General features: G+C 44.8%; 3 protein-coding genes across 4 annotated transcripts; 2 read left to right on the forward strand and 1 right to left on the reverse strand.

Moving 5' to 3' along the window:
- Nucleotides 1-581: 581 nt before the first annotated feature.
- Nucleotides 582-9818, forward strand: LOC111065272. The gene is made up of 10 exons (XM_041595474.1): nt 582-678; nt 1646-2222; nt 3052-3627; nt 3723-3839; nt 3920-4972; nt 5043-5352; nt 6506-6645; nt 6930-7811; nt 7872-8012; nt 8082-9818. The coding sequence occupies exons 2-10, from the start codon at nt 1857-1859 to the stop codon at nt 8151-8153; spliced, it is 3657 nt and encodes a 1218-aa protein (XP_041451408.1). The 5' UTR covers nt 582-678; nt 1646-1856; the 3' UTR covers nt 8154-9818.
- Nucleotides 9819-11753: 1935 nt separating this feature from the next.
- On the forward strand, nt 11754-12970 carry LOC111065271 (nucleoside diphosphate-linked moiety X motif 8). 2 transcript variants are annotated; one of them, XM_022353357.2, is made up of 2 exons: nt 11754-12192; nt 12279-12970. In XM_022353357.2, the coding sequence occupies exons 1-2, from the start codon at nt 11813-11815 to the stop codon at nt 12829-12831; spliced, it is 933 nt and encodes a 310-aa protein (XP_022209049.2). In that variant the 5' UTR covers nt 11754-11812; the 3' UTR covers nt 12832-12970. The 2 variants fall into 2 exon arrangements, with proteins under 2 accessions (XP_022209049.2, XP_022209051.2); XM_022353359.2 differs by having other exon boundaries at nt 12047-12214.
- Nucleotides 12971-13525: 555 nt separating this feature from the next.
- LOC111065238 (chloride intracellular channel exc-4) lies at nt 13526-22190 on the reverse strand. Its single transcript, XM_022353295.2, has 4 exons — nt 21781-22190; nt 14740-15249; nt 14552-14662; nt 13526-14478 (listed from the first exon to the last, which is right to left on the reverse strand). The coding sequence occupies exons 1-4, from the start codon at nt 21871-21873 to the stop codon at nt 14401-14403; spliced, it is 792 nt and encodes a 263-aa protein (XP_022208987.1). The 5' UTR covers nt 21874-22190; the 3' UTR covers nt 13526-14400.
- Between the last annotated feature and the right edge of the window lie 170 nt (nt 22191-22360).

Here is a 22360-nt window from a genome sequence, read left to right on the forward strand (position 1 = left end):
TTGTATGTATACACAGCCCCCAACAAGAATGTGTGTTTGTATTTCCAATTTTGCAAATGTTGCAACAATCTAAAACTGAATCTGAAACCACAGACACGACACGGTACATATAATCGATTAAACTCTAAATGCTAAAACATTTAAACTGCCTTTTTAAATTTGCCGCCCAATGCCAGTGCTGCAAATATTTGCACAAGAGGCAAATTTCGCAAGTTTCGGCTGCGTTGCTGTTGCGAGCTCATCGATAGTTGGGCTAGCGCTATGTATCGAATATGCCGACAGAGAACGATTAACCCATTGTCGACCAGTGGGTATTCAAATAGAAACACTAAAAAATAATGAAGCTTGAAGAGCTTTAACGCAGTACAGGTTAAAAATATCGTAGCCATAAATGTTTTGTAAGTAAAAAGGAAGGATGGAGCTACAAGGAGCGTACACAAACAGTAATATTTTCCGCGGTTTAGTCAAGTTGTTGACCTGTTTAAATAAAGCGGGCTTAGGTGTGTTAATTCCTATTTTTCCTCGGTATACTTACGGTATATTTCGGTATATTTTTGAGATTCAGGCGGGTATATCTTATCGATAAGTCCGCGGTCACATTGAGAGTTTTTTTTTGTTGTTTCCCACGGTTCCCCCGTTATTTCCGATACATCCGCGGTCACGAAACAATATTAAATGGTAAATTAGCGACAGGTGTTGTTGTGCTTGATGGTGTCCTGATGCTGCTGTCGCTCGGGCATTCGCATGTGATTCTTTACCGCCGTTCGTTCGCTTGACCGTGTCATTTACCGTTGCTACATTTGTTGTTGTTGTTGTCCGGGGGGTGGCGTGCGGGAGTCTGCGGCGGCGACTGTCTCTGCCTCTGGCGTTCTTCCACTCATGGAAACAGGAAGAACTAGCTGCAGAAAAAAAGAAAGAAGAAAATAACCAGCAAAATCTATTGATTTTTAACAATGCCATGGCAATACACACACACACACCACGCATCGACAACTACACAGGCGCGCAAAGGCATCAATTCGCTGATGTACACACACGCACACACACCCTACCCTACACACACCCAAATGTGTGTGTGTGTGTGTGAGTGTTTGTGGTGAAGTAACGTCCGTGCCGTGCCAAACAATCGAAAACAAAGGCGAGACACACAGCCTGCAACATATCCACCCCCCCTACCCAACCAGCCAACAAAATCACCTACGGCGGATAGTGGGTGGGTGGCTTTGTTGTTGTGTCTGGTAGCCAGCCCAGCCTCCTGCGTTTCCTGCACTTTCGAGTTTGTTTTGCCTGCGCGGAACATTTTTGGAGGCCAAGTTTACGTGCGCAATCACACACACACACACACCCACTGATAGATAGCGAGTGCGAAAGGGAGGGGGACACATGAAGGCTACAGCAGCTAGTGTGTCCCTTGATGACACGATTCGCGGGCCTTGTTATTGGGTTAATTGGCAGCATCAGCCAGCCAGTCAGCCAGCAAGCCAGCAAGCAGTGCAACCCCCAGCATTGATTTCTCTCTGGCCAGCAACAACCTGTCCCTTGCTGGGGCTGGGGCTGTGGCTGTGGCTGCTGCATTTACAGTTGCAGTGATTCATCCGTTAGATCATCGAGCCAACTAATGCCCACCTTTATCTCTCTCCCTTAGGCAGTATCTACTCAGAACGAGACATGTCAGCAGCAGCAGCAGAAGCAGCAGCAACAGCAGCGGACGCAGCACTAGAGCAGTAAGCCCAGACGGAGCGGAGCATCCATAGATTCAGTTTCAGTTGCAGTTCCAGTCCAAATCCATCCATACAGCTGTGGTTGCAGCAGCAAACCAGCGTACCATCCAGCGTATCTAGCCCTCCTCCAACCCTATGCAGGCCATGAACTCAAATTCCTGCAGCGACGGCAGCAACGATTCGATGGCCAATCCGATGCAAATGAACTTTGGACAGCCGCAGCTGCAGTCGCTGCAGCAGGAGCGCTACGTGTGGGAGATGCGAACGCGCAGTCCGAATGTGACGCCCGCCAGCACAGTGCTCAACTCACCAGACCTGAATACCGAGCTGCCGTACGCACCGATGCAGGGCCAGTCGCCGGGACAGTTGTCCATGGGCTATGGGGAAACTGGCGGACAGATGGCCTCCTCCTACTACTACCAGCGGCCGCATCTCCATCAGATTCGTGTCGGTCGCAGTCCGGGCAGCCAGTTCGATGCCCACGAATCATCCCTGCCACAGGTAAGAAAATTCGTTGTGTAAGAATTTAATTGAATTACCTTTTCCTTCGGGGAAAAATCCATATTTTAGAATCCAAAAAGGGTAGAGCAGGGAAGCTTTTACTCTGTCTCTGGCCTCCACTCTGTCCACTCCATAATAAGCTGCTTGTGGGCCAACTATCCTGTGCGTCTCTCCGCACAGCGCAAGGCTGCCACTAGATTCCTCTTGGGTCTTTTCTAACCTTGAAAGGGATGTCAAATTTCATGCAGAAAAGTGCACCATAATAATTATTACCATATACACCATGTTCTCTCTGTTCGCTCTTAAACTTCTTTTCGATTATATCCCATTCTGCGCTTTGCCTTTTTTCGCCTCTTTGCGGTACCCTTTTATGTATGCCGAATATTGTAGATTTTCGATGGCGTTTCAACACGCCTTTGCATAGACTTTCAATGATGATCTTGTAAATATTTGTAGAGGCATCAAATTAGTTTCCCACACACACAGGAGGAGCCTCCTGCTGCTATCCTTGGGGTGGGGATACAGAATACCATTGCACGTTGCTTGTCCTCCTATTTGCATGCAGATTTGCAATGTACCCAGAGATACTGACCATGATTGGGGCTCCCCTTGCCGTTGGGTGCTCGATACATGTTAAACGAATCTGTAGTCCTGCCAGAGTGTCCAAAGGAATAGTTTTAAGATACATTTAATAGCCACTGGGAATCAGCCGCTGCTTTTGCTAAAGGAAAAGATACTCCAAGTCTCCATGGCAGTACCCTTTTTTGGCAACACGATTTACTAATGAATGAATTTACTAATAAAGAATTTACTATTCTTTCTGTGGCAGGGTCGTGCCAGTCCTGGCTCGCCAACGGATGTGGGCAAGGCCGATGGTCAGTGCCTGAGGGATGGCGAAATTGTTGTCTTTGACGACATCGACACCAACTGGATGAACAAGGCCGTCCCGGCGATGCGCTCAGACAGCCAGGAGGACATACTGAAGGTGACCAAAATGATTGGCCAGCTGCCCATAGCCGAGTACGAGGGATCGCCACGACGCTTTGGCAACCAGCCGGCGGCAGCGGCGGTGGCCGCGAGCGCCGCATTGAACAGCGGCTCACGCAAACGTCCGCCAGGCTTTCCACAGCGCGTCTCGCCCACCACAAGCGGTGGCGGCGGCGGGGGCAACAGCAATGTGGCCGGCAAGGCATCGTCGGGCAATCTGATAGATCTGATCGATCACGAAGAGGACAGCAGCAGGATGGCAGCGGCAAGAGAGAGAGAGAAAACACCAGCATTCGATTATTTGTACGAGTTCTCGGAGACGCGCAAGGTGCTGGAGGAGTTCTTCAAGGCCAATCCCGATGATGAGAAACGTTTCGCGGACTACACCACAGAGAGCGGCGATGAAGTGCCCAATACGGTGAGTAGATCCAACGATTAGAAGCCAAGGATTCCTCTTAATACAGCAAGTTTCCTTAACCTCCTGCATAGCAGCAGCAGCAGCAACAACAGCAGCATCAGCAGGAATATCCGGCAACGACACCCATGGAGCAGGCATACATTGGCCAGCGGCTGGCTAGGATACCCAAAGAAGAGCTTTATATGGTTCATCGTTCGCCCAGCAAGAAGCAGGTGAGACGAGACGAGACGAGACGCTGCTCCACTGAGACTGCCCAACTGACTCTGGCAATTAAAACATTTTATTTCCACAGCAGCAGCCACCCAGTGAACACAACGTCTGTGTGCCGACTGTGTATCAGGAGCAGCACAACGATATTGAGCTGTATATCGATTCGAATAGTCGCAGCAGCGGCGATCTGGCGGACACCGAACTGGAGGCAAATCTGCGACGACATTCGCGCAACTTTACCCTGTCGCCGGAGACAACGGATTACGATTCGAATTGCGGCGATCTGGATAGCCTGTCGAATGACATCAACTGCCCCACAGACTATGGCAAGCTGTACACGAGCATGCCCGTGCTGGAGGATGGCCTTAGTAGCGGCCATGCCTCCGATACGGAGAACAATGTATCTGTTATTTGTGACAAGACACAACAGCAGCAGCCGCAGCAGCAGCAACAGCAGCCTCAACAGCAACAACAGCCCGTCCACGAGCACAATGGCAATGCAAATGGGCCGATAAATGGTGAACGATTGGAGAACGAATATAATAATAGTGCCAGCCTGGCGACTGTCACAACCGATGCCTCACAATCGGCGCTGATAAGTGACTTTGCCTCGCTGCCAATGCCAATGCCACCGCCACCGCCACTGCCTGTTATTTGTGACACTGCCTGCACACCGCCGCAGATTGAACTGCCAGACACGAACAGCCACGAATCCATGCATGCCGAGCAGGCGGTCACAGCAGCGGCAGCAACAGCAGCAGCAGCAGTGGATAGCGATTGCTGCCCCATTGAGCAATCTCATTATGGAGCTGTCTATGCAGCAGGCAGTGGCAGTGGCAGTGGCAGTGCCGTCCAGCAGTCGGCCACTGCGGCAGTGGAGATCCAGGAGGCCATGAAGGAGATACGCACGGCCCTGCAGCGGGCCAAGACGCAGCCGGATAAGCTCAAGTTTTGCGACGAAGTGCTGCCAACCGAACCGGAATCCCCCGTGTGGGTGCCGCGCAAATGTGCGGCGGCAACAGCAACGCCAGTCACAGCCACAGCGGCGCTGGAGGAGGAGCCGGATACCGATCTGGAAACGGATCGATTGCTGGGCCAGCAGCGCCACGAGGAGCAGGACTTTTTTTCCGATCAGGTGAGGCAACCCGAGCGGGTCCGGGGGTGTATGCCTATAACTAATTCTCGATTGAAATTTATGCGCGCAGCCCCAGGCGCCAGATAGCAATGCCAACGAGGGAACGGAAATAGCCAGCAATGGACATCTCAATGGCGGCTGCATTGACAACAATAATCCCAAGCCGCAGACCTATTCGACGGCGACCATACGGCAGGGTATCGGCACCTCCCTGACGCCCAATTCGCCGGACATTTGCCAGATTGTGGGCACGGCGGACATAACGATCAGCGGCTCACCGGAGAAGCTGCAGTTCACCAAGAGTCCGACGGGATCCATTAAGTCGCTCAAGGACTCGGCGAATGGCGACAAGAAGGCCGCCAAGTCGCGCAACAAGGAGGGTGAGTGGCGCCCCCTCGTGTACTCTGCCGCTGTTGTTTGTGGTTCCATTTTTACTGATATCTCTCTCTCTCTCTCTCTGTCTCTCGAATATCCTAAATTTAATATTTAACATTTCACGCTGCAATCCGCACACTTTTTTCCACCCATTTATTTGTGATGTGTGTGTTGTGTGTCATGTAAGTGTCTCTGTCTACTGCTCTTTCACACTGTCCGCCTCTACCTCTACCTCTCTCTGTCTGTGCCATGTACCATTTCTCTCTCATTCTATCTCTCTGGTTTTACTGTGGCTTACGAAGCGATAAGGCAGCAGCAGCAGGCTTAAGCTTAATATTTATTATAAGCAGATCTGGATTATAGATTATAGATTGTATGGCAGGGATCATAATGCTAGATGAATAACTCTAGCGAATTGCAGGGTTTTTCGTTTCTTTTTCTGCATATATCACAGATAGATAATTACTTTTTATATAGCTCCAACATATATCTAGCCCAGACTCAGACCAAAAAAGGGCGTAATACACAAAAGAAACACAATCATAATTAAATTAAAATGGTTTAAAACTATTTTTACTTTGATTAAAATTTAAGAAACACAAATAGGTGTATTGAAAAGCCTCTTCAATACGGACCATATTTATGAATATAAATATAACCACTATTACTTAACATTCAAATAAAATATGAAATATATTTTTTTTAAATATAAAAATATTTAATTAAAATTTAAAATACATTTAAATTAAATATTTATTTAAAATTTAAATTAAATATTTATTTAAAACTTAAATTAAATATTTATTTAAAATTTAAATTTAAATTAAATATGTAATATTTTCCTTAATTTAGAAACTTATCGAAGGGCGTCGTTGTAGACGTGTTTAAGCTCAGTCTCAGCATTAGCTACTGAAGTGATATATATGTAGATAGATAGGAGTTATCCTTTGTTTTCCCCATTGAGGAGACGGTAGATTGATGTGCAGACGGGTGCAGGACAATCGTTAGGAGCCAGGGACCAGTATCCTCTGCCACTGCCTTAACGTTTCATGTCTCCAATGCATGCATTCGCTTGCCTCAATGTACACATGCATATGCACCCATATATGCCCCATATCTAATAAACGTTTGTGCATGTTTCTGCCTTCTGTGCTTCAGGTCTATTGGAACCCAAAGTGCTCATTGAGGGCGTGCTCTTCCGAGCCAAATATCTGGGATCGACGCAGCTCGTGTGCGAGGGCCAGCCAACCAAATCCACGCGAATGATGCAGGCCGAAGAGGCTGTCTCACGGATTAAGGTGAGTGTTGCAGACAGAGTGATCAACAACCCCCCACCACCCACGTAGTGCCAGCTGCAGCCCCAGCTCCAACCTACCCAAATGTTAGGCTATCTACTGCTTTAATGCTAAATGTGTGTCTCGTGTCTAAACTTTCTCGTTCGCTTTTCTCGTTCCCTGCTGCGCATTCCCTTTGAATAGGCTTTGGTAAGAGAATCGTTTCGATTGTTAATCCCCACTCAATCGTTGTGCCCAAAATGAGCACAGATATTCATGGCATTGTTCTCTCTGTTTTCTTGCTGTAGGCACCCGAGGGCGAGAGCCAGCCGAGCACGGAGGTGGATCTGTTCATATCAACCGAGAAGATAATGGTGCTAAACACAGACCTCAAGGAGATCATGATGGATCATGCCCTGCGCACCATTTCCTACATAGCCGACATCGGGGATCTGGTGGTGCTGATGGCCCGTCGCCGGTTCGTGCCCAACAGTTTGGGCGATTCAAATCCCAGCCCCGGTCCAAATACGCTCGGAGATGTCTCCAATTCGATGGCAGCGGCCACGAGCGGCGAGGCAGCTGACTGCTCGCCACCAAAGGAGCCCTCGCAGGTGCTTCACAGCAAGCACAATCGCACGCCGAAGATGATCTGCCATGTGTTCGAGAGCGATGAGGCTCAGTTCATAGCCCAGTCGATTGGCCAGGCCTTCCAGGTGGCCTACATGGAGTTCCTCAAGGCCAATGGCATCGAGAACGAGAACCTGGCCAAGGAGATGGACTACCAGGAGGTGCTCAACAGCCAGGAGATCTTCGGCGACGAGCTCGAGATATTCGCCAAGAAGGAACTGCAGAAGGAGGTTGTCGTGCCCAAGGCCAAGGGCGAAATCCTTGGCGTTGTCATCGTCGAGTCCGGCTGGGGCTCTATGCTGCCCACGGTCGTGATTGCCAATCTAATGTCCACCGGGGCAGCTGCCCGTTGCGGCCAGCTGAACATTGGCGACCAGCTGATAGCCATCAATGGCATGAGCCTGGTCGGTCTGCCGCTCTCCACCTGCCAGAGCTACATACGCAATGCCAAGAATCAAACTGCCGTCAAGTTCACCGTTGTGCCCTGTCCCCCCGTCGTCGAGGTGAAGATACTGCGGCCCAAGGCCCTCTTCCAGTTGGGTTTCAGTGTCCAGAATGGCGTGGTAAGTGCACGAGCACAATCCCTTCCCTTTCATATACTCAATGGGCGATTCATTTCATAGATCTGCAGTCTGCTGCGCGGTGGAATCGCCGAGCGTGGCGGTGTCCGTGTGGGTCATCGCATCATCGAGATTAACAATCAGAGTGTGGTGGCCGTGCCCCACGATACCATTGTCAAGCTCTTGTCATCCTCTGTGGGCGAGGTAAGCGGAAGGCTTCATTTCCCATTTTCTTCGTCTCATTAATTGGATGCATTTTTCTATTTTCTTTAGATCCTGATGAAGACCATGCCCACGTCCATGTTTCGTTTGCTCACTGGCCAAGAGACGCCAATCTATATATAAAAATATGTAACTGCTCACACACGACTTGCTCCGCCCCCCCTCCCGCACTCCGTTGGAAGCACTGTAAAACCTGTAAATGCACTCGATGGCTCGTCAATTGGCAGGAGGAGCCGCAACTGTGTGGAATCGATCGGAGCGATAAACTGCACCTAGAATCGATCCCAAATCGAACTCTTAATTGATGAGCGAGCTCAGAATTGATCAACTTCGAAGTTGAGCAGCTTTAAAGCAGCAATGCAAATCATATTTGATGCCTCTGTGAAACGAAACAATGCAAAATCGATTAACTTTCGATGTAAATCGATGAATCCGAGCCCGAGCCCGAGCATTGTTGAAGCCGATGGAATGGATCGAACTACAACATTTGAATCAGTCTCAGTTAATGTTTGCTCTTTGGTTGCTTGGCTTCCCTTCCGTTCCCGTTCGCATTGATCGTTTCCCCCTTTTTTGTATATTAAAAAGACTGAATTTTGAGAGAGAGAGAGAGTGTGTGCGTGCGTGCGTGCGTGCGTGGATGAGCGGATGGATGGGTGTGTGTGAGTGCTACTCAGTGGCTATGTACACTGTTCAGCAAAGTACTCAAATTGTAAAGTACTTAACCAACCTACTGTCTCTTGTGTCCACCCCTCCACCCAACCCAAAACACACCCCTCCCTCCCCACAGGTAGAACAATAGTTTAAGCATTCGATTGAATTTACTTGGCAAGCAATTAATTTATTAGCCTACGATATGTATGATTTCCATGTAAATGAACCCCAAGGCTTACCGTATTTAATATTATTTTTTTAACTACATTTATAATTTCGATGAAAAGGAAACAAAACAAAACAAAAAACACTTTATGCCAAAAAAGAAATACGCTATAAGGGAATATGTAATGTACGCGATAAGCTGAGATTTCGTTGAATTTTTATTGTATAGAGAGCCGTTATGGATTATTATTGCAATACCGGAGATATCATAATTATATTTATAGCATAGCATTTAGTAACCAAAGCCATGCATGCCTGCAACAACCACAAAACCCGCAAAAATAACACTACAAAATAATAAAATAAAAAAAAAAAAAAAAAAAAAAATGCATTTAAGAGCGTCAAAGTTAAGCGAATGTTTAAGATTCTGTATTCTACTATCTGTATATGTACAAGAAATCAAGCACACTTCTCGATCAATCGAATTATTGCCATACACACGAGTTGCATGCATATATATATATGTATATGTTAATGTATATGTATGTATGTACGCTTTGCATAGGAGTAATTGTATTTGTATTTGATGTAAAGATGAATCGAAAACAATAAGCAAAAAAGCAAAAGTAATACGAAGAACAATAATTTCAGCATTGTCTAGTTTCTGTTAAGCGAGAGGATACATATATAAGAAAGGAATGAGCACAGGATCTCACATCAATGATAACGAGAGCGAGTGGCAGCAGCGAGAAGAGAATAGCGAGAGACAGAGAGAGAGCTTATTTTTGCATATTTAAAATCAATGAAGATAAAGAGGAAGACAAAGATGAACAAAGCAAACAGCAAATGAACAAAAAGCTAATATTGAAATCCACATATAGACATACATACATACATATGTACGTACGTATGTTATTAATCTAAATGGAAATGACTAAAAAATATTCTAAATATTTCAAGTGCAGGTAAAAACAAAAATAAAACAAAATAAAAATAAATGCAAGTTAATAATATTTATATATACATACAATATATATATATATACTTCTGATCGCCATTCGGAAGCGCAGGCGCAATATTTTTGCAACACACAAACAAACAAACACACAAGCCACAAGACAGACGGCAAATTTGATGAATAAATTTCGAAAGCTACTTGGGAAACAGCATCGCCAAGGAAACGTCTACAACTCTCTGCTACTGCGCCTCTAACTAACTTCTAAAACCAAACACTAATCGTATACTACTTAATGCAATTTATTTATTAATATTTAACACGTGACAGAATACAACAAACAAAAAAGGAACAACAAATAAACTACATTTATACACAATAACAAAATTTGAGCACAATTCTATAGCAGGTTTCGGTTCAGGTACAGGTACACCCTCGCCAACCCCTTGCCTAAGAAATTTTCAACGCATTTTGAAGTAAACCTTTAATTTTGATGGGTTATTTACTTAACTTTAGTTTCCATTTTCGGGATCCTTCCTCTTCGGTGTCATTCCCTTCCAAGGCATTGCGACGTTTACTCTTACGGCTCTAGTTCCTTGGGTGCTTGTGCAGAATTGTTTCAGGACTTGCAGTAGAAGTCGCCTTGTCATTCAAGATCATGGGTATCAGAGTTGCATCGAGGGGCAACGGAAACACAGTAAATTTGCCGTTGCGATGCAGGTATCGAAGGCGGACACAGGAATCGATTGTTTCCGCCACAGTGAAGCAGTCAGCTTTTGTCAGCGAGCCATTACAATTTTTCGTTTCATATCAGAAAGCTATTGTCAGCAAGCAATTAGAATTTTTCGTTTCATATCAGTCAGCTTTTGTCAGGGAGCATTTACAATTTTTTCATATCAGTCAGCTTTTGTCAGCGAGCAAATTTAATTTTTTTTGTTTCATATCAGTCAGCTTTTGTCAGTGAGCAATTCAAATTTTTTCGTTTCATATCAGTCAGCTTTTGACAGTGAGCAATTATTATTTTTCGTTTCATATCAGTCAGCTTTTGTCAGTGAGCAATTATAATTTTCGTTTCATATCAGTCAGCTTTTGTCAGCGAGCAATACAATTTTTCGTTTCATATCAGTCAGCTTTTGTCAGCGAGCAATTATAATTTTTTCGTCTCATATCAGTTAGCTTCTGTCAGCGAGCAATTATTATTTTTCGTGTCATATCAGTCAGCTTTTGTCAGCGAGCAATTATATTTTTTCGTTTCATATCAGTCAGCTTTTGACAGTGAGCAATTATTATTTTTCGTTACATATCTGTCAGCTTTTGTCAGTGAGCAATTATATTTTTCGTTTCATATCAGTCAGCTTTTGTCAGTGAGCAATACGAATTTTTCGTTTCATATCAGTCAGCTTTTGTCAGTGAGCAATATGAATTTTTTCGTTTCATATCAGTCAGCTTTTGTCAATGAGCAATTGAAACACATTTTTTTTGATTTTTTTTTAATTTTTATTACCATTTTTACATTAATTTTTACAAAATCAGTTTCAGCAGCTAAAAACATATAATTACTATGCATACAATCATATATTTTGGAGTGTTACACGTACACACATACATGCTTGCTGTCCGCCGGCTCGTGTCACGTCATGAGCCGAACGCGGTCAATCCCAGAGCCGAAGACCTGGGAACGTACGCTGCAAGCTCAGCTGCGCCCCTTTCGTTGTATGAACTGGAACATCTATATACTGTATGGTTAGTGGTTAGTGTCAGTAGCCACCCACATCAGTGCCATGATCGTCTCGTATCCGTATCCATGCACTCAAAGAGGGTATGTAAGCCATTGTATTTAACTGTATAAAATAACTAAATATCCATCTTAGCTAACAACATAAAAGCTGAATAATTAACTGAGTCGTTGGTATATATTTGCTTTAAATTAATCTAAATTAAATCATAATCAGATTTACGTTATTCGGAAATATTGAGCAGTCTATCGATAGTGAGCCAATGCGATGTATCGATGATTTTGCAGCTGCTATATTGTTTACATCATTTTTGGTTTTGTTTAAACAAACTTTGCCGAAAATTATTTGTTTGCAAGACACCAATAAATATTATGTCATTGGCCACTGCACACTTGGCGCGCCAGCGCATGCAACGTCTGTTGAGGACAACAATGTGCCATCTTAGCGCCTCAGCGACTGTTGCCACCGAACGAACCGATTCCCAGCTGTTAACCCCCGACGACTATGCGGCCCTTCTGTCGCCAGAGCAGCAGAAGCGCTGCATGGAGAAGATGCGCAATCTGCCGGCCTTTCCCCGACCAAAATCCTTGACACCCAATGGGCGAGAAAATCTGTCGGCCTCCGTGCTCATTGCTCTTTGCCAGGAACGGGGCACGTAAGTGGCGGCACAGACGTGTGTATGTGTACCCGTCCGGAGGTGTGTGACTCCAACCACGTAAGCCGTTCTTTTACTCCTTTCAGGGACGAGATCTCGCTGCTTTATACGCGCCGCTCCCGCCACTTGCGTAGCCACAGCTTCCAGATCTCCTTTCCGGGCGGCAAACGGGACGAAAGCGATGCAAGCTATGTGGACTGTGCGCTGCGCGAAACGGAAGAGGAAATTGGGCTGCCTCGCGAACGCATCCAGGTGTGGGGGGAGGCAAGGCCCCTATATTTGCCCCGTACCTCTGCCATTGTGCCTGTGGTCGGCGTTGTGGCCGACTTTCACATCTCTGAGCTGCGCCTGAACTGGGAGGAGGTGGAGGAAGTCTTCTGCATACCGCTCCACACACTGATGGCACCCAAGGCGGCGCGACACACGCAATTCCGCAGCGGCTACAGTGGTCCCGTCTTCGTGGTCGATCAGTACCGCATCTGGGGCATCACTGGCTACCTGACCCACCTCTTTCTGCACTGTCTGCTGCCGCCCAGCCTTCTGCCCGACTCCCTCAAGACGAATATCAAATTTGTGCGTCCCTTCAAAATTCCCCCGAAACCAGGGCATCATCATTCGGACCCATCAATGGCCAGCTAGTTGGGCAAATCAGACTCGGGCGTTCCACTCAATTTGATTCGAGTTGGGATGATCAGTCGCCAAAGAGCTCGTGTTCAGTGTGTGCTGTTATGTGAAAAGCTTTTTTTGTAAAATTTAATAAAGCTGTTGTTGATTTTTACATTATCTACTGTTAATGAATTGGCTACAATTGCAATCGAGTATGTACGTAGATGATGCCATGTTATCCAACCAGCTGGCTCCTTCTGATCCGTCCCATGGCCCATGACATTCACTGGGCCAACATATATCTAGGCCTTTGAACAAATTGTGCAGCTCCCTAAGCTCATTTCCCTCTTCTTTCGGACAGCACAAACCGTGTGATGGAGTGGTGGATGTGACTGGCAACGTGAGTGCTGCAGTATCCATCCATTAGATTATTTTCATTAAATGAAATAAAATTCTATAGTTTAAGATTCTCTGCTGCCAACCTAATTCTTTGATTTTGGCCGTAGCAAAGTTCAGAGTTGAAGCACGTCTAGCCATGAATCAACTACGTGATTGGAAGATTTAGGATTGAGAAGAACGATCTGTTTGATTGCATTCTTCATTGCATCCCAGATTCGTGCTGGCACTTATAAAGTAAATTTAAAAATTAAATTAAAAATTTTAAAGCTACATAAATATAACATCATTTGTTTTTGTCTTTTTTGTGTTTCGTTTTTTTTTTTTTTTGTTTATTTTTAATTTTCTCTTAAATACAAAAAATACTCTTCATTTCCTCATCTTCCTTTTTTCATTTGCCTTTTGTGTGTTTTTTTTTTCTTTCTTTTTTTATGTTATAAAATATTAAAATACAAATTAAAAGCGAACAAAATGGCAACGGACGCCAGGGAGCAAGAAACAAAACAAAAAACAAAAAATGCAAATTTTTTTCTCTTATTACACACGCACAAAAAAAAAAAATTAATTAAAAGCTCCTTTGCTGAATACAAAAGTTTAAAGTTAAATCGAATAAAAAAAATATATATGTATGGGCCAAGACCGGGTGGGGGTGTGGTGGTGGTGGTGTTGTTGTGGCCTATACAATGCCATTGGATGAACCATTAATTGCGAGCTATCGTTTAATATATTGTATATATTTATGTATGTATATGGTTATTTGTATGTCAAATACAAATATGTAGTTCATTAATTAATTAAACAAAAATACACCGCCGCAGACCGTGAATGGGCGCGAGGCGGGGTTGGGAGTGGGGGCGGGGGGTGTTGTGTTTTAATCAATCATAGCTGAAGAAAGGCAACGCGGCTGCTAAAGAACACTTTGTTATGCTTTTGCTATTTACTCGCAATACACGAGTATAGGTGTATAGGTGTGTGTATATGTATAGTATATTTATAGTATAGATTATATGCGTGGATAGTTATGTATATCAATGGTTGTAGTATACAATAATTTATTAGTCCTGGTTGTCGCTACATTCGATTGGTGTACACATCGCGGGTTTAATTGTAAAGTTGTCCAAAATATTGTTTGATGTATTGTTTTGGGGGGGTGGGTGTTGTGTTGTTGGGGTGTTGGGGTGTGGGGCTGCTGCTTTAATAGGAAATTTACTCCGAAATATCAATTGGAATGGATGTGGTAAACGTGGGCGTCTCCAGCTCCTCGTGCTTCTTCATTTTGAGACTCTGCAAATTCGGAAATGGAAAGATTGCTCCAATTAGTAAACAGAAAAAAGGGGGAAAAATCGAATGACCCCACCTGTTGCAGCTTGTAGTGATTGATAATGTCCTGGTCGGCCGGGCACGATTGTGTGAAGGCATCCAGCTGATACATGTGATACATGTAACGCCACAGCGCTGTCAAGTGTGTCTGGAAGTGTGTGGAAGGGGAGCAAATCATTAGGATTGGCATTAATTATAATGCTGCATTTTGTCACATTCACTTACGGGTATCTCAAAGTCCACAAAGTATTTGCCAGCCACACGAATGTGCTGGAGACGTGGCATCAGCTCACAGTCGAAGCAGCACATGGTGTCGCCCGTGAGGAAGCGTGTGTTGCGATTGGCCAAATGATCGTTGATCTTCTTGAGGTGCGACATGAGGGCATTGTTCTTGGCATCGTCCTTCTTCACCAGCATCAGCTTCAACTTCACATACAGATTCTCGATCAGTGTGGCCACCTCCTTGTCCTGCACGAACAGATTATAGCCGCCGGGTATGTTCTTCATAATGTGACGCTCGATCTTCTCATTCTCCAGTATGGCCAGGCCATTGTCAATCAGAATGGGCGGATGTGTCGCCTCGAAATTGGTGCGAAAATCTGGCGGCGGCTTCTGCATATCCACTGTGGTCACCTTCAGGCTGATTGTCTTCAGCTCGGCCAGCAGATACAGATCCATGAAGTACTCCTGACAGAACAGGCAGGCACCCTTGCGGCGTCCATCGATGGTGGAGGCCTGTGCGGGAAAAATGGCCGAAAAATTAACATTAATGTGGGTCAAATGTTTTTCCGGCAATCAGCTGTCGGCTGTCTGCCTAATGAGCAAATTTAGCTTGCATAATAATAAGTTCGGTCGGTGGGTGGGTCGGTCGGTCGGTGGCTTCGCGTGCCGCCAATTACCGATAAATAAATCAAATAAAAGTTTCCAGCATAATTTCAGTCATGTGACATCATCACCCACCCCATCATGATCAGAGCTTTGACGCTGCCAGCAAGAATGAGTAATTGGAGGCGGAGGCAGAGGCAGAGGCGGAGCAGGCTCTTTGCCGGCAGGAAGTGGAGTTTTGGGCTCAGACCCAGAGCCCCTTGCCTCAGTCCTATTCTGTCTGCATCAGTGCACTGCCAAGGCCAGGCCAGGCCAGCAGCAGCAGCAGCAGCAGCAGAAAAAGGCAGTCAGCGGCAACACATGTTCATCAAATGACGACGATGACATCATCATCAGCACATCAGAGCGAGAGCGAGAGGTTTAGTTGTCGATTGCCACCACTGCCTTTGCCTTTGCCTTTGCCTTTCCCGTTGTTGCTGTTGCTGTAGCCGTTGCCGTTGCTGTCGACAGCCGGCTTAACTTCAATGGCAATCAATGTGTGCGTTAGATAAGCATTCAGCATTCGGCATTCGGCATTCTTGTTTGCCTTTTACACAGCAGTCAGTCAGTCAGTCAGTTGACTGGAGAACAAAACCAATAACAGCAACAACAACAGAACGAACGAATAAACCAACAGATTCAAAGTTTTGTATGCGCTGAAAAGCGGTTGAGGATGCAATCGATTAAACTAAAGCTGTAATCTATAATCATTCTGTCCGAAAATTAATCAATTCAACTCGATAATAGTTAGCGCATTAGCTGAGCTCCGACCAAAAACTTTGCACGCCTGAATTCCCAAACAATTAAATAATAATTTGCTATTATCTTTGTAGTTAATTAGCATTTGCCCTGTGTGTTAATGGCTTAATAGGCCACAGACCCACAGACACCCACATGCCCCCCCCCAGGCCCCCAGCAGCATAATCAACCACAACAACACAATGGCGTTGTGGGAGAGCGCAGCAAGCGATGGTTATTATTTTTAGTTGTTTTTTTGTTGTTGTTGTTGCTCGTATCAATTTCGCTTTGGTGCTTAAACGGTGCTTATTTTTCATTATTTTCTTTCTATTTATGTTAACAAAGCCGACTGGAGTGGAGAGTATGTTATTAACTGTGCTTTTGCTGCTGGATACGACACCACACACACACGTACGCATGTACCATTAAGCACGCACACAGACAACACACAACACACACAACAGTCTCGTCCCCAGCCATAGTACATTCCCGAATGACCCGGATTACATTTGCTGTATTGTATCTTCTTTTAGCCTCATTTGCCATTTGCTTTGGCTTTGGCTTTGGCTATGGCGTTTTCTTCATCAGTTCAGTGTTGGCAATATGAATTGCAAAAATCGCAAATTGTACAATAAATGTGTGGCAACGGCAACGGCAAAGGTCAGTCAGTCAGTCAGACAGTCAGACAGTCGATCGGGCAATCTTGCGGGTTGCTGCTGTTGCTGCTGCTGCAATTTGACGCTTTCAAAATAGAAATGACGAGAGAGAGAAACAGAGAAGAGACGGCAACAGAAAAACAACACCAAAAGCAGTTAGCAAATGTCAAGTGCCATTCACATGCACATCCACACACGCACGCACACTTATGTATGTACATATATGGGCACTTCTAGCTAATAAAATCCACAAACAAAATCCACACACACACACACACCCTCAGAGGAGGGGCACCTCTTGGCAATAAAAACTTGCAAATACATAAATTATGGATATGTGTACATATGTATGTATTTACGATGTGGGTTCGGGTTCACACACACACACACACACAGTTGAGTTGCAAATAATATTACTAGGTCTGCTTGGAAGGGCCCACGTTGCTCCAGCTAAGACACATATTATTCTGCACCTAAGTTTTGTCTTTTTTGTATTATTAGTAATTATTAGTAATAATAATAATATTATTAATAATATTATTAATATTATTATTATTAGTAATTAATTCAAACAATATAACAATTCCCCGAGATCACCCGTTTTAAAGCAACTTAACAGATATTTAAAAACAAAAAAGGGGGAGTACACTGTACATCCGATTAAGTAATACATTCTAAACCATTGCATACTAGATATATGTATGCCCTGTCAAGCTCTCTCTTTTTTTTCCAAAACCAATCCCCCCATATTATGTGCTCTCTATATGCTATCTATGTACATATGTATATGTTTCTCACGAATTGCAACATATTTAATGCTATCTAAAATAACTTGCTACGATAGGGTTGGAGGTCTGATTACTCGTTACTCTGTTCGGCTATTATAAATAAATAAAAATAGCATAAATGTATCATCCAACTGGGCGCAGAACAAATCTGCATGATAGGGTCGCCTGGCGCTGCTGTCGCTGTATCTGTCCCCCCTGTCTCCTCCGCTCTCAAGCACACAATTCCCATTATATTGATCGCTGGCAGTAATGTCGCTTTGTATTCCTTTCAATTGTAAATTTGTGCAGCGATAAGATAAAAACAACCATAGCAGGAAAATAAAAATAAAAAAAACTAAAGTCAAGTCAAATAAAATAAAAAGGAATTGGTTAGCTTTGGGCCAACAACAGAAACACAGCAACAACAAATCATAAATAAAACGAAAATGAAATTAAATAGTTGTTGGCGGGCACCGGGCACCACCGCCCCCTCCCTGCCTGTCTGCCGCTGCCTCCGCGTGGCGTTATTTTTGGAACCGGTTCGACGACAGCTGCAGAACGCAATCATTCCGATTTCAGATGATGACGATCCTCAATGGGGATGGGGTTGGGGTTGGGGATGGGAGTGCGAATGGGAGTGGGGGGCTACAGGGGGTGCGGGGGGTACATACATGTCAGGAGAGCTTTTCCTCATATGCCACAACGCCGATGATTCTACCGATTTCACCGATTCTTTTTTGGGCCACATACAAGCACATGTGGCATACACACATATGCACATACATATATTTTGATATCTTATCAAGCACGGGCGGAAGCCTCCGTGATGAAGTAATGGCCAAAATAATACAAAAAAAAAACTGTATATATATAATCAACACTAAGTGGTGAGCCCAGGGGCGAACGGCGCGGGTAAGGTGGGGGTGTGCATGCCATGCCTGATATTTGCTTTGGGTGTGCTTTAAACGTGAGTTTCACACTTGCATAAATATCTTCCGCCCCACGAATTGGTAATGGGCTAATTGGGTCTTTCCGCCCACCCCTCCCCCACTTTTATTTATGAAGGCTTGAGCGGTAATCAATTTGTAGAACACATTCCAGACCTTTTCCCCGCCCGACCTAATAGGTTTCCAGCCACAGCAACGAAAGGCGTCCGTCCGAGTAATTTACCAAAATAAATACATAATTCACGAAACTACAAAAGAGGTAAATGGGAGACGGCAGACAGCAGACACCAGAAAATCATGGAACCGCGAAAGCGGAGAGTTTATACTCAATCGTTTTATATGATTTAATAGTTGGATTTGTATCAAATTCGCTTAGAATTAAAGTTTAATTAAGTTTAATTCACTGCGTTACAAACACCTTTGCAATATGGACATACCCTGGCTTACCCTCCCCGCAAAGGGTATAACAATAACAGCCATTTGTCAATGAAATCCACACGCCATCCACAGCAGCAAAATAGAACAGATCAACTGTCAATGGGTGGCGGGACGGGGCGGGGCTGTAAAGCGGAACCTATGAAGGAAAGGCAGAATCTGTCCAGGTGGGAAGTGGAAGTGAGGGAGAAGCAGCAGCAGCAGCAAACAACAGTTAAGACTAAGCAAAGGCGAAGGGAAGGCGGAGTATGAGGAGGAAACAATGTGATTCATGGTAAATATTTGCGTGTTTTCTGCACACTCGAACACACACACATGCACATGCATATGCATTGCATATTTACATATAGATGTGTGTACTGCATTGACTGACAGACAGCACGTGGAAGCGTGAAGAAGACAACAAATCAGTTGGTTCAACTGTCAACTCAGCATGGACACACACACAACACACACACCACACACACTGAATTGGGTACCGCATACAACTGTGGTCAACATTCTAGTGCAGTTCTAGTAAGTTTCTGGATATGGCATTTTGTCTTAAATTAGCAACAATAGAATGAATGAATGTTTGTGATTCATTCATTTTAAATATGCTTTTTGTTAGGTTTTTAATTTCGGCACTACCCCCACTGCATTGACCTCCGCTGTATGGCATGCAACAGCAACAGCTTCAGTTTCTCTCTTCGCTTTAAGTGGCAACAAAGAAGCGCATTTTCCTCAACTTGGACAATTGTTGGCGTTGTTGGCGTTTATAAGGGGCGCCCCCTCAACAAAAAAAGGCCTTAAATTAGTTTAAGTGGATCGTGAAAACATACTCTCACATACATATACAAATATATATGTATGTACTGTATAAGAAAGGATCGTTTCAAATCGGAATCGTTTAGCCAAGGGAAATATGCCCACCCCCCCTAGCCCACCCCTTGCTGTTGGCTGTTTCTTTTGTTTTGATTCGATGCCAATTTGGGGCATCTCTTGAGATCTCGCGTGGGCGATGACTCCGACTCCGACTGCGACTCCAACTCCATTTCCGAACTCTGCACGAGAAGACTTTGCCTCAAAGGGGAGGGAAGGGGAGCTTGGCGGAAAACTGCACACGAGAAAAACCTGTTTAGCGTTCAATGATTGTTTTGTTAGCTGCTTTCCCCTTACCGCGCCCCCTGCGCGCGCTTTGTCCCTCTGTGGAAACAACAAAACCATTTGTGTTTGTTTGTTGCCTGCACGCGCGGAACAGAGAGGCATGCCACACACCATCACCCCAAACCCCCAACAACAGCTCCGAGTGCTGCTGGTGCTGCTGCTTCCACTGCTTTCCTTCCCGCTCTGAAATTGAACTTTCACTTTTATTTTTTTCTGATTTTTTGCTTTTTGCTGTAAATGGAAATGGCTTTTCCATGTGCCAATGCGCTTTTCGTGTTGGTTATGTCAAAGATGCTTCTCGGATGCTGGCTGGGAAAAGTGCTAAGCCTCCTCCCAGTCTAGAGTCAACCGTCAACAGGTGCGCGCTTCGCATCCACTTTCTCTGGCAACAGGAAAAGGGAGTGGGGGGGCTATTGCTCATTGGATTGGGGCAGGGACTGGAACTGGAACTAGGGCTGGGTTTCGGACCTCATGGAGCAGAATTAGTCATGCACTATAAGACTTTTCGAGAGAGAGGTGCGGCCCTGTGGCGTGGGATGGTCTGATGGATGGTTGTAGGTTGGCGGAAGAGGAGCGGGCCGCAGAGAGGGCTTTTACCAATAGAATCAACAATGCCAAAGTGTGTTCCGAAAACAACCACAAATTACTTTGGCAAATAATACGAGCCCCATGGGCCCCATGAGGGCATGACGTATGCCCCCAAGAAATTTAGAAATCAGTCAAAGATAAAAACAGAACCTCCTGTTCCAAGTGGTTGGAGAATCCAGAACCGTCTTTGGGTCTTGTGTCAGCAATGAGTTGAGCAATTGGCGCAAATGGGAAGTATGATTAAGAGTTTTGGAAGAAGGCAGATAAGAATAGAACCGCACAGAAATACGTTACGATCCACAGTTGCAGACTTCCACACTTACACACGCGTATACACATCTCCACAGGAAAGGCCATGGTGTATGTGTGTGTGTGTGAGTGCCGATGATAGGGAGAGAAGGAAACCGGTTTTGGCGATGCTTAGAAACCACAAAAAAAAAAACAACACTCATACAAAAGGGGGGGGCGTGCAAGAGATGGCTGATGATAAAGGGGGAGAAGCTCTGGGTCTGGGTCTGGGCGCGCTGCTGACTCTGGCAAAAGGCAAATAAAACCCAAAAGAAGAAATGAAATGGACATAATGAATATACAATTCTGTTTCATGTGACACACACACACACACACACACCACAAACAAACACTCAAACCCATAGAAGATGAAGAAGCAGAAGAGCAGAGCAGAGGGAGAAACAGTAGTGGCCAGAAACAGCAGTTTCAAGGTGTATTTATTCAAAGTGACGCATTGCCAAAGAGCACTCTTACAATAGTTTACCCATTTTGCATTGAATTGTTTCAGTCAGCAGCGTACCCCAAAAGGACAGCGAGCCACATTTGGGCATAAACATATGTATGTACTTGGCAGAGCGGGGGGCGAGATTTCCATCACACCTCATTCAAAAACACCTTGATACACCGTTCATTTTGTCTTTGTTTGCTTTTGCATTCGCGCTGCCGACGCTGCTGCTATTGCTGACGCCTGACAGCGCTGCATTTTCACTTTGTGGCATGGAAATTTTTTTGACTTTTTTTTTTTGCAAATTTAAATGAAAACCCAGCTAAATACATGCACACACATGTGTGCATTTATGTGCATATGAAAGTAAATATGAGCAGAAGAAAACGCACCTTGATGATCAGTTCTATCTCGGGAACATCGAATTTGCTGCTGCCGTTTGTCGTCTCCTGCTGCGGCTGCGTCTCAACGTCGGCGGCGGACATGGTTCGCTTCTTAATTCTTCTCTTCGCTTACAGCGTTTTGTGGAAAGGTTTATCCGCGTGACGGGGTGCGTACGTGTGTGTGTGGTGTGTGTTTTCCTTTTCAGCTTTTGTTGTGCTAATTTTTATTTATTTGCTAATATATGTACACAGAGACACACAATCACAGAATGGGGGAAACAGACACAGTCACTTCAGCAAAATATCTATGATTGCTGTAAATTATCTCGCACTTGTGTATAAACGCAGTCAAAAAAAATATATATATTGATATGGTGCGCACTTCGAAACTACGTTCTCTATCGATACTCTATAGTCTATCGAAAAACGGAGCCACTCTCTGCTAGAGATGTTAAATATAGATAATCAAAATATCGATATATATGTTTGGTGGGTGATATTTTTTGTGGTTCAGTTCATGCAGTGCAAATGTACCAACAGAAGTCCAGCAAAAGTCGATTAATTTAATGAGCTTTGAGCTTTGGATATT

The sequence above is a fragment of the Drosophila obscura genome, unplaced genomic scaffold (assembly GCF_018151105.1).
Source record: "Drosophila obscura isolate BZ-5 IFL unplaced genomic scaffold, ASM1815110v1 contig_73, whole genome shotgun sequence".
Lineage (NCBI taxonomy): Eukaryota > Metazoa > Arthropoda > Insecta > Diptera > Drosophilidae > Drosophila > Drosophila obscura.